This window comes from Saccopteryx bilineata, chromosome 4, assembly GCF_036850765.1.
Source record: "Saccopteryx bilineata isolate mSacBil1 chromosome 4, mSacBil1_pri_phased_curated, whole genome shotgun sequence".
NCBI classification, from domain to species: domain Eukaryota; kingdom Metazoa; phylum Chordata; class Mammalia; order Chiroptera; family Emballonuridae; genus Saccopteryx; species Saccopteryx bilineata.
The window spans coordinates 173,017,534-173,029,233 of record NC_089493.1 but is presented as its reverse complement, the minus strand read 5'-3'; the positions used below and the strand labels follow the sequence as shown (position 1 = coordinate 173,029,233).

General features: G+C 44.2%; 1 protein-coding gene across 1 annotated transcript; it reads right to left on the bottom strand.

Annotated features, from left to right (window-relative positions):
* Positions 1-2,409: 2,409 nt before the first annotated feature.
* SCGB3A2 (secretoglobin family 3A member 2) lies at positions 2,410-6,233 on the bottom strand. Its single transcript, XM_066277295.1, has 3 exons — positions 6,115-6,233; positions 2,912-3,114; positions 2,410-2,520 (listed from the first exon to the last, which is right to left on the bottom strand). The coding sequence occupies exons 1-3, from the start codon at positions 6,167-6,169 to the stop codon at positions 2,497-2,499; spliced, it is 282 nt and encodes a 93-aa protein (XP_066133392.1). The 5' UTR covers positions 6,170-6,233; the 3' UTR covers positions 2,410-2,496.
* Positions 6,234-11,700: the final 5,467 nt, after the last annotated feature.

Sequence of the window (11,700 nt, the reverse complement as noted above, 5' to 3'; positions counted from 1 at the left end):
GTCAGGCATGGTCACGTGACTTACTTTGACCAATGAAATGGGATGGGAAGTGATATATATATAACTTGCTAGGGGAAGCTTGAAAAGTTAGCCCATGGTTCACTAAGTTCTCTTTATCCATGTGCCATGCTGATCAGAAATGTTCAAGCTGAAGACTGTTCCTCAGTTCCAAGTCACAGAATTCAGACAGCATGGGGAGAATTACAGCCAATCCAAGATGGCCACATACTATGAGAACAAATTAGAACTCTGCAGCTATAAGTTCCTGAGACTTGCGGTTATTCATCACTACAGCTGGGCAACCTCATCTATTCTTACAGACACAGGTGAAATGAGGAAGGACAAGAAGTTTTACAAAGTACAAGAATTTTAGTTGTAAAAAAGCATGGAGGTCAAGAAATGGCAGGAAATCAATATAGTCCTCACAGAGGAGATGACTATTAATATCAACTTAGTCAGGTACCAGCCAGGAAACAAACTCCTGCAATGCTTAGAACAGAGAGACTATAATATAGTAGTCCCCCCCCCTTATCTACAGGGGATACAGTCTAAGACCCCCAGTGGATGCCTGAAACCACAGATAGTACCAAATCTTATACAGAGGTGGGCAAAAGTACATTTATAGTTGTTCATATGGACAATAACACAATAATTGATAAATAATAATACAAGAATAAACTGTTTTGTGTACTCACAACTGTGACATGCTATGTTTTATCCTACACATACAAACCTATGATAAAGTTTAATTTATAAATTAGGCACAATTACAAATAATAAAATAGAACAATTATAACAATGTACTTTAATAAAAGTTATATGAATGTCTTTGGGGTTATTATTTAGTCAAATAAGAGTGAGTTGGACACAAGCACCATGATACCACGATAGTCAATGTGATAACAGAGAAGGCTACTGAGTGACTAGCAGGTAGTGTCTACAGCGTGGATACTCTGGACACACAGAGCAATGCATTTCCCAGGCAGGACTGAGCAGGACAGAGTGAGATAGGGCAAAATTTCATCAGACTATTCAGAATGATGTGCAATTCAAAATTTATGAATTTATGAATTATTTATTTCTGGAATTTTTTATTTAATATTTTTGGACCATGATTGACTGTGGGTAACTGAAACCACACAAACCAAAATAGTGAATATGGGGGGACTAGCGTATACAGAACTGACTCAATAGATGATAGAAGGAAGACCTAAGGAGTCAAAGAGGTGATGGTAAAGTAACCTGGAAACTGACAACGGGAGGAAGCCACTAACAGCCACAGCTAGAAGGAAAAGAGGTGGTTTAACCAGTCTGGGCCTAGAGTCACCGGACTAGAACCAGCACAGACCTATCCAGAGGGCCTGGAGGCTCAGACATGGTACGGGCACTTCCGGAGACTTCCTCTAATAGAGAGGGAGCCACACTTTGGCTGTCCCCTTCTCCTACCTCCTTTCCCATCCCTGGGACTCCCAGGGACAGAACAGAGGCCAAGAGCAGCTGACCTGGGAACCAGAGAGAGTCAAGCTGCAGGGACCTGCTCCATGCTCCTCCCTCACTCTCCTCCAATGCAGACCAGAGAAAGGGAAGGACGGGGAATGTTCAAGGGCAACCAATCCCAAGGCTGGCACTAGATCAGCTCAGAAGCAAGACTATGGCAGATCTTCTGGGTGAGGAAAAACTTGATTTTTCATTAAAGCCTAAAACTGTTGCCAGCAAAGATTTTTAGCTATCTTTTCAGCACTGCTAGAACTAAAGTCCATGTGAAGAAAGGGATATTGACGAGACTAGATATGGAAGCAAAGTCTGGACCATGAAGGGCCTTGCATGTCGTGTAAAGAAGCTTGAAATCTATTTTATAGGCAGTCATATATGACCAAAATTATGTCTTGAAAAGGGAATTCTGGCATTGTTGCAGGCAGTAGCATGGAGGAAGTGAGGACAGGTCAAAACCCATGTGCCAAAGGCTGATGTAGTCAAGGCCAAACTGGGTGGAAGGGTCAGGAAGCTATGGAATGGCCCTAATATACCCACGGGCAACAGAAACTCGCATGCTGTTGGTGGTGCAGACTTCAAGCCAGTGAGGTTTGTGAGACCCTAACCTTGTTAGACAATACTTTGAAAATTCTTTTCCATTTCATGTTTTAAAATGTCTTTAGAAGTAGGCAGGTAAAAGTATAAAAGGTCTGGAAACACTGTCCCAGAAAGCATAGCTGCAGAAGATAGAAATGTTGAACTTAGATTTAAGGAATCAATATGTCTTATTGAGAATGTAAGTTACCTTTATAACAAAAGGCTCTGTAGAGTTTACAACTCAAAAGAAAAAAATGATCATTTAGGCCCATCTGAACAGAACCCCCAGAAATAAAAATAGGACAAACGGAAATCTATTGATTACTTTATTCCTTCTTTCCGGAGTCACTACATTTTAGGTGGGAGGAGCTTCAGCCAGGGAGGAGGAAGCCACCGCCCTCCTGCCACTCGGGTCTTATCCTGCCATCACACCAAATGTGATAGGGCCTCCTGAAAGGCAGAAGGACAGCAACAAAAATAAGAAAAGCTTACATGTCATCAACACATTTCCAAAAATAGTCACTCTCCTATTTAGCCACCAGTTTACTGACGGGACAGCAAAGGCTCAGAGTGGTTAAGTCCAATCCAGAATCCCAGAGCTAAGAAAAGGCAAAATCACAACTAGAACATGGGTCTGTCATTCAAATATTCTTCCCAGAACTGTAGACACTGCACTTCCCTTAAGATTCCTGAACGTGCAAACTGTATGTGAGTAGTTGGTGAGGGGGAAATAGACACTCACAAGGGAGAACAGGGTGAGGTGAGCGGGGAGTGGGCAGTGTAGGCACTCAGGGAAGCTAAGCCCTGCCCTTTGACAAGCTACCCCACAAGCCCTAGTTACCAGCAGTTTCTTCACGGACTCAGAGGCCTCTGGGCCCAGCTCATCCACACACTTCCTTAGCCCTTCCACCAGGTGCTCAACAGAAATGCCCAGCATTTTCAGAAGCAGCTTTAACGGATCCAGGAGGGAGAGCACGCTGTCCAGAGGTGAAGGTAAGACATTGCTGACAGGAAGAGGCAGACTGTTGACCAGGAAGGCGTTAGCTGCAGAGCAAAAGGGAAACCAAGTGAAATGGGGACACCTGCTTCTGTCCGTGAGCTCACCACCTTCCACTCTGTTGACATCTCCATTCCAGCCACATTCATCTTGACTGCCCAGGAAAACTTCTGCCTCAGGGCCTCTGCACCTGCTATGGCAGCTCTCTAGAACTACATATCTTTCTTCCTCACATGATTTGGTCTCTCCTCAATGTTACATTCTTGAGAGGTATTGACAATGGCGCTCCTGTCACCCGCTATCTTTATTTTTTTTCTTACCACTACCTAGAATATTAAATCTTTTCTTTTCACCTTCACCCTCTCACTAGAATGTGGCTCCATGAGCATAAGGAACTTGTATTCTTTGCTACTACATCCCGTGCCAAGTGCACCCTACTGCACCTTGGCATGCAGCAAGCACTTAAAGAATACTAGTGATTGACCAACAACAGATGCACATTGTATGTGGCTGTCTCCAGAGTCCACGAGTCTGAAACCAAAGCGGAAATGCCATCAGGAATCTCCACTTGGGGGCAAGAACGGACCCAACCTCACAGCCCAGGGAACTGTTCCCAACCAATTTAACTCAGTGCTACAAAAATAACTGAACACTCTGTGCCAGTTGGTGTAGCTACATAGATGAGTAAGACAAGAACACTCCATTCAGAGAACTCAGGCGGTCTGGTGGATGAGGAAGAGCTGTGTGTGCTCCAGCATGGCCTATGCCATGCTGAGCTATGGACCCAGCTCTATGGAAACACAAAAGAAGGGATGACTAATTCTAATGTGGGAGAGAGTGTTGCAGGAATCTTCCCAGAAGCCAGAGCTGTGTCTTCAGGCAAGTACCAGAATAACAAGGTGAAGACAGATCAGCATTTTTAAAAGAACAAAATTAACAAAGGCACTGAGATGTTGAAATGAACATGCACACACAGCATGGCGACTCTTCTGCCCAGACTGGTCGGAGCACAGAATTCTGGCGCGGTGTGCTGAGTTGGGGGACGGGAGGTGAGACTGGAATACTTGGATGAGATCAGCTTTTTCAATGCCTTGAATGAGTTTAAGGGGTTTTCTTCCCCTGATGTCAATGGGGAAGCTATCAAGGCCTTTCTATAAGACAACTGCATTTGATAGCGTTTATATCTTTGGAAATTTTCCACAGAAAATGAGTCAGCAGAAAAGTATAGAAAACAGAGAAAATTTGTATGACGTATTTTTATAAAACACATGTGCAGATATGGAAACACACATGTGCATGATCACACACCTACGAATACATACCCTCCTGCCATCATTCATTGTCCTTGGAATCATTTCTGTATCCCCACTCAAATGGCAAAAATTGAGCCTGTTCACCTGTCTCACCTTCAGCTTCTTCCACCTAGTTTCCCAGGTCAATATTTATTTCTGTCCCCGCATCTCTCAGTAGCCACCTCTGCCAATAGTTATTTGTCCCTGTACCTGAAGGAATAACAAACCAGCTGAAACTGATCAAGTTATAAATTTCTCAAAAATTCTATAAAAACACAAGTCAATGTTGCCAGCATAGGGGTTGTCAGCACCTGTTGATCTCATGATCAATCTCCCTACTTCTTAAACACTTTGGTGAGTGTCTTCTCTGTAGGCACTTCTGTATCTCTTTCTGGGGAAGGCTCTGCAAAGCTTTCTGTTCTCTGAATGAGCAGTGACCATCACAATGTACTCTGTAGATGTACCCAAATATATCTTTCTAATAGTTAAGTGACTCCCTCCAAAAAGAATAGGCCAGTTCCCATGGTCCTCCAAGAAGTCAGTATACTCCACCTAGAAATTGAACAGTTCACCCCTCAATTCTCCCACAGAGCTCTAGCTGATTACTATGGCACTGACTTTTCCAGAAAGATGATCTCTTCTGCCAGACTACGGGCACCCCAAGAACAATACATACATCTGATTCTTGTCTGAAATTTCCAATGCTTATCCAGTTCCCAAAAGGATGTTGCCATTCACTAAATATCTACTGAGTGTGTGAACAGATAAATAAATGTAGCTATGTCTCAGGAGAACCAACTTGGTAACCTGACTGATTAGAGATGATAGCAAGAATGACTCCATATAATTTCAGAAGCATAAAAGAAAGAAATTATAAAGTCAAGTGTTGACTAAAGATTAAAGAAGACTAAGGAAAGAGTAAGAAAAATTAAGAAAAACTGTGGTGGCCTGACCAGGCGGTGGCGCAGTGGATATAGCGTTGGACTGGGATGCAGAGGACCCAGGTTCGAGACCTTGAAGTCACCAACTTAAGTGCAGGCTCATCCGGTTTGAGCAAGGTTCCCAGCTTGAGCCCAATCAAGGTCGCTGGCTTGAGCCTAAGGTGGCTGGCTTGAGCAAGGGGTCACTTGGTCTGCTGTAGCCCCTCAGTCAAGGCACATGTAAGAAATCAATCAATGAACAACTAAGGAACTGCAATGAAGAACTGATGTTTCTTGTCTCTCTCCCTTCCTGTCTGTCTATCCCTATCTGTCCCTCTGACTCTCTCTGTCTCTGCCACACACACACACAAAAAAAAAACCTATGTCGATCAATGTTCAACAATAAAATATTTGTTGACCCTCAGTGGGAGTTGGCTAACTTATTTTTTGGGTTTTTTTTTTAAGATTTTATTTATTCATTTTTAGAGAGAGAAGAGAGAGAGAGAGAAGGTGGGAGGAGCAGGAAGCATCAACTCCCATATGTGCCTTGACCAGGCAAGCCCAGGGTTTTGAACCAGTGACCTCAGCATTCCAGGTCAATGTTTTATTCACTGTGCCACCACAGGTCAGGTGGAGTTGGCTAACTTATGTAGGATGGTATTGGGTTAGGGCTTAGATTGGAGGGGTCAGTGGGATACATCTGAAATCCCTTCCAACCTTTCTATTCTGTGGTTCTTACATGTCTTCTACCACATTCCACTGGGAGCCTAGGCTTACTGATTATGTTCCTATTAACAGAAAGGTAGAGGAACGTCATACGTTCCAGGCTACTTACCAGAGTAACTGCAAATGCCAACGGTCACCAGCAGGAGCACAGTGACCAGCTTCATGACAGGTTATCTGTGATATTTGCCTGAAGTTTAAAAAGTGAATCCACCGAGCCTGGCGTTCCCCTTGCTGCACCATGCATGACAGCTGCTTTGCACACACACATATTTATACACCCACCAGGGACCTGAATTTCAATCACTACCACTTGACTTGCCACAGCAGAGGAGAGTGTGAAGGTCATGTTTCCTCATTAAACAAATTGGAGGATTTTCCGCTTCCCCTCATGTTCCCACGAGAAACAAAGCCCCGATTTAAAGCGTTCTCAAGGACCTCTTGCACAAGCCCTTGCACAGAGACACCGGGAGGAGGCAAACAGCCCTAAATGTCCTTCCTTCTCCTGGAAGAACATGGGAAAAGAAGGATGGTTTTACATTGGGATTAAAAGGAATGAAAGTTCTGTTGAATTCCTCCGGCTCTCTAGTTATTTAAAGCTTGGAGAATCACATCAGCTGATGAGCTACCCCCAGCTGTGGAAGCAGACTGAAGGTCCCATCGGCCCTGGTAACACAGACTCAGCTTAATGGCATTGGTGCCGTGTTTTTCTAGAATTTACCTCTGCCCAGTCCACCCCCACTCACACCTCTACTATGACAAGATCCCTTACCTTTTCTCATGCCTCCCATTCACTTTGGGAAGCCTCAGGGTGGGCCTTCTCTGTGCCCTCATATAGACAAGTAGGCTCAGGATCTAAAATCAAAACGCCTTTTGAAAAACCTGGGATTCAATGTTTAGTCTTTGTGTGATCTTGGATTAGACATTTTTTAATCTATAGTATCGATCTCTTCATCTAAAATGAGGACATTACCAGCAGGACAGTCCCAATAATGTGACCCTACGAAAAAAAAAATTGCAGTACTCTATAAACAAGTGGAGTCACCAAAATGCACATTTTAGAACCATCGGGCAGTTCAATCCCTATGATCTTGGAAAAGAGATGCTATTCTGGCCACAGAAATGATCTGCTTGAAAGTGTGCCCTTCTGGCACCAGGACTTAGCCATGGGGACCCAGGGTGACCCCAGGTGTAAGCCCAAGTCCTGGGATGTCTGGTGTCTCACATGCAAAAAAAAGGGGGGGAACCTTGAAGGCAAGAAATGGGGATCAGGGCTCCCTGGCCAAATGGGACGGCAGGCCCCAGCCACCCCCCCCCCGCCATCAAAGAGGGACTCTGTACACTTTGAGGAAGATATGCCAACACACAGTCTCCGTAAGATGCAAGAGCAGGAGCTGGGGCCTAAGTTGAGGATATGGCATTGTTATGAGGATTTAACAAAATTATGTAGACAAAGGAGGTAACTGAACCAAACCAAGATGAACACTGGAAAAGTGTCACTTGTTATCAATTCCTAAAAGTGGTCATGGCTAGTTCTTCATTTTTCAGCTACTTTGTAAAGTGCATGAAGAAGACCATGTGTTACTAACATTCTACTCAGTCCTGCCTCTTCTACTGCTTTCTCCGCCAGAGACCACTTCCGTTTTTCCCGGGTATTACCACCTCACCAGGGATGCTCGTGGGCCCAAACCCGCAAAGAGCAAGGCAGTGTGGGAAAGTGGTGGTGAGCCTACGCCATCCTCCATTTTTATGTTGTAATCTTTTCATGGGACACGAACCAACACTGCCCTCATCGGAGCTTGTCATGTACAAGTTTGCTTTCAAACCCTTTCCCTGCACTTCCCCTCTTCTGCTCAGTTCTATACAGGAAGTTGAGTTTGCAGACTCTGGCTTCCAGACTTCCTTGCCAACTGCGTCTGGTTAGGATGGATAATGAAGGTACCGGTAGAGACTGGAGGTGAGAGCAGGGAGAAGTCAGGCTATTTCTCCCTTGTTCTGCTTCAGGAGACTTCTTGGGAATGATGCATCTTCTCCATGGCTCCAGCTCCTTCCAGGAATGCCCTGTGTCTGTGGCCCAAACCCAAGCCAGGCAGATCCACCATTGTCCCACCTTCTGTTTGATGGCTCCAGCTCATGTCCCCCACCCCACTCTGTCCTTCCTGCCCAAGAAGCCGTAGCAACTTCCAGCATTTTCGAATCTGAGGGCTAACTCACCTCCACTACCACCCCCCATTGCTTTAACTGCATTTCTAACACCTTGTAAATTATCCTCCAAGTTGAATACTTCCAATTTGATCACCTGGCATAGTTTTGATGTCCTGGCAGGATTCTGACTAATACAGCATCCAAAAATACTGTAGCACTTTTGGTAAAGATAGAGCTTTCCTTTTTGAACATAGCCCTCTCTCTCACAAGTATCAAGTTATGAATCTATGAGAGGTAGGACCAAGACTCATCCAAGAGGAACACAGCATACACACACAGATGCTTCTCGTTTTCAACCTCTGAAGGGTTTGGCACTGCCTCGAGCTTGTCTGCTGGTCCCAGGGGTGAGTTCTTTCCCAAGAAGCTCCTCATCCCCCTTTGCTAATAAAGTTCTGATGGGCCAACCCAGTAGTCGGTCAGAAGGCGGTCTTGGCCGAAACCTAACAATAGACATGGATGGCTTACACGAAAGGCTAGAACCTGCTCCACACAGTACACACATGCTTATCATCAAGCACTATTGTTTTCACTCATCTGTTCAATAAATATTTATTGAGCATCTACTGTGTGCCAGGCACTAGGACTAAAGGGTAAACCAGGCAAGTGAATTTCATGCCTTCGTGGAGCTGACAGTGTAATGGGATAAACAGACAACACAGGTAAACAAATGAACTAGTGGTCAGTGCTGTGAAGAAGCAAACAGGGTGCTAGAGAACAAGTGGATGGGGAGTCCAGTGAGACTTTAAAAGAGACTTGGGTCCCTGGCTGGTTGGTTCAGCGGTAAAAGCATTGGCCCGGCAGGTGGAAGTCCCAGGTTTGATTCCCAGTCAGGGAATATAGGAGAAGTGACCATCTGCTTCTCCACCCCTCCCCCTCCCTCTTCTCTTTCTCTCTCTCTCTCTCTCTCTCTCTCTCTCTCTCTCTCTCTTTCACCTCCTACAGCCATGGCTCGAATGGTTGGAGCAAATTGGCCCTGGGTTCTGAGGATGGCTCCATGGCCTCACCTCAGGTGCCTAAGTAGCTCAACTGCCGAACAATAGAGCAGCAGCTCCAGGTGGGCAAAGCACTGCCCCATAGAGGGCTTGCTGGGTGGATCAAGTCAGGGCACATGCAGAGTCTGCCTTGCTGCCTCCAAATCAATAAAATAAAAAGAGAGAGAGAGAGAGAGACTTGGACATGGCTTCTTCCATGCTTCCTATGATCTGAGCCATTGTATCAATCACGTCTTTTAATTCTGTATTTTTTGAGGCTTTTACAACTGACCCTGGGAATACTGCCCCATCCAGGGCTAGCTAATTCCTAGAGACAGCACACAATGCACCTGTAAGTGCACCTTTCACAGGCAAACCCACCTCTCCAGAGCCCACACTGCCAATCCCCTCCTTTACGGAACTCTAATACACTAGACCACTATCCCCCTCCCTAATCATCCCAGGGCCAGATCTAGACAGCTAGGACAGCCCCTCCACCCTGAGCCCACTGAAATCCTTCAATCTAGCCTATCCTAAACCTGCTTACCCTACCTCTCCCATCCCTTCCCATGGGAATGAAGGCTTGCCCACTTCCTGCCCCACCTCCTGCCAGACCTGGTGCTTCCTGCATGGCAAGCCCGCTTTTCCTGGGAACTGTGATTCCAATAATCATTTCAATGACAGTCAGTCAACTCCTGATCTGTTAGCCTGAATAATAAGAAAACATTTTAAAACAGCCATCTATTCTTTTCTTGTACTGATACTTTCTCTCTTTGCAACATAATTATATGAACTAATGTCTTCTATCCAGACTAATTTGTAAACATCTTGACGGGGTTTGTCCTGTTCATGCTCGGATCCTATATACTTGGTAATATTAGGAACCACTAATCAGTGCCAGCCACTACACTTTGCCTCCGCCATCCATTTTATTCTCACAAAACCACTGATGATAAGAGCTTTTATTTCATTTTATAAATAATAGTCTGCAGTGGGAAGCAATGAATTCATTGCCAAAGTCACTCAGACAATAAATAACATGGCCAGAATTTGAGTCCTTTCTTTTCTGCTCTATATTTCTTTACCTTTAAACACTTAATTAAGATGCATTTCCAGTGAGCATTTGTGAAATAAATCAATTCATGGGAAAATGAAAGGAAAAAAAATGAATGTCAGTGTTTCTAAATTAATTTTGAATGTGGTTTTTGAATGTATTTTTTGGGGGGAGATTAAATTTATAATTGGGAGTGAAAATTCAATTAGCCATTCAATAACTGTTTATTGAGCACGTTTGGTGCATCTGGCCCTGTGGTGAATTCTGGGAATACAGCACTATCAAATCAGGCATGAATTTTGCCTTATTTTAATTACACTAAAGAAAATTGTTAAACGCAAATTGCTTTTTTTTCTTTCTCTGTAAGAGGAATGACAATTATAAGAACTCACCTGAATGTAGACACTAATCAAGAAAAAGAAAAGGGCCTTGGCTGGCTAGCTCAGTCAGTTAAGAGCATCATCCCAAAACAAGTTGTGGGTTCGATCCCTGGTCAGGGCACAATGGGAAGCACCTAATGAATACATAACTGAGTCGAACAACAAATGAATGCTTCCTTATCTCTCCCTTCCTCTCTCTGTGTCTCTAAAAATCAATCAATAAGTTAAAAAAAATAAGCCCTGCCCAATATCTCTGTTGGTTGGAGCATCATCCCAGAGTATAGAGGTTGCTGGTTTGATTTCCCGGCCAGGGCACATACAGGAGCAGCTTGATGTTTCTGTCTCTCTTTCCTCGCCTCTCTCTCAAAGGAAAAAGAAAAATGAAAGAAAAAAAAAAAAGAAAAGAACCAGCCTGAGATCTCACCTAACATTCCTCCTTCTAGCTGAAAGGGGACAATCCTTGGAAATATAAACTAAAGCCTGGTATCATCTTTACTTGCTGCAAACTGGAAGCACATTTCAAACTTTTAAATCTTGGACAAATCCATATTGATCACCTCGTGTTTAGTGCAAGCAAACCAGTCCACTGTCTTCTGAGGCTCACTCTCAGTCCCTTTCCTAGGCACTGCAGAGAAATCCACGTGGAATGTGAGCACAGGAGGACTGAACACAGGAAACGGCCAAGACTCGATTGAAGCAAAATCTAGGCAACATCAGAAGGGAGAGAGGTGATCCATCCAGGCTTGATTTTTCTTTTTTTCTTTTTTTTTTTTCTTTTTTTTTATCTTTTTTTTTATTTTATTTATTCATTTTAGAGAGAAGAGAGAAATGGAGAGAGAGAGAGACAGAGAGAGAAGATGGGGAGGAGCTGGAAGCATCAACTCCCATATGTGCCTTGACCAGGCAAGCCCAGGGTTTCGAACCGGCAACCTCAGCATTTCCAGGTCGACACTTTATCCACTGCGCCACCACAGGTCAGGCATCTTTTTTTCTTTTTTTAAATTTTTATTTATTCATTTTAGAGAGGAGAGAGAGAGACAGAGAGAGATAGAGAGGAGAGAGAGACAGGGGGGAGGAGTTGGAAGCAT

What these genes read in the sequence shown, in the direction of transcription:
- SCGB3A2 (XM_066277295.1), bottom strand. Translation starts at nt 6,169, where the DNA reads ATGAAGCTGGTCACTGTGCTCCTGCTGGTGACCGTTGGCATTTGCAGT. An exon ending in TGGCATTTGCAGTTACTCTG is followed by an intron (nt 3,115 to 6,114) that starts GTAAGTAGCCTG and finishes TTTGCTCTGCAG; the next exon opens with CTAACGCCTTCCTGGTCAAC. An exon ending in AGTCCGTGAAGAAACTGCTG is followed by an intron (nt 2,521 to 2,911) that starts GTAACTAGGGCT and finishes TCTGCCTTTCAG; the next exon opens with GAGGCCCTATCACATTTGGT.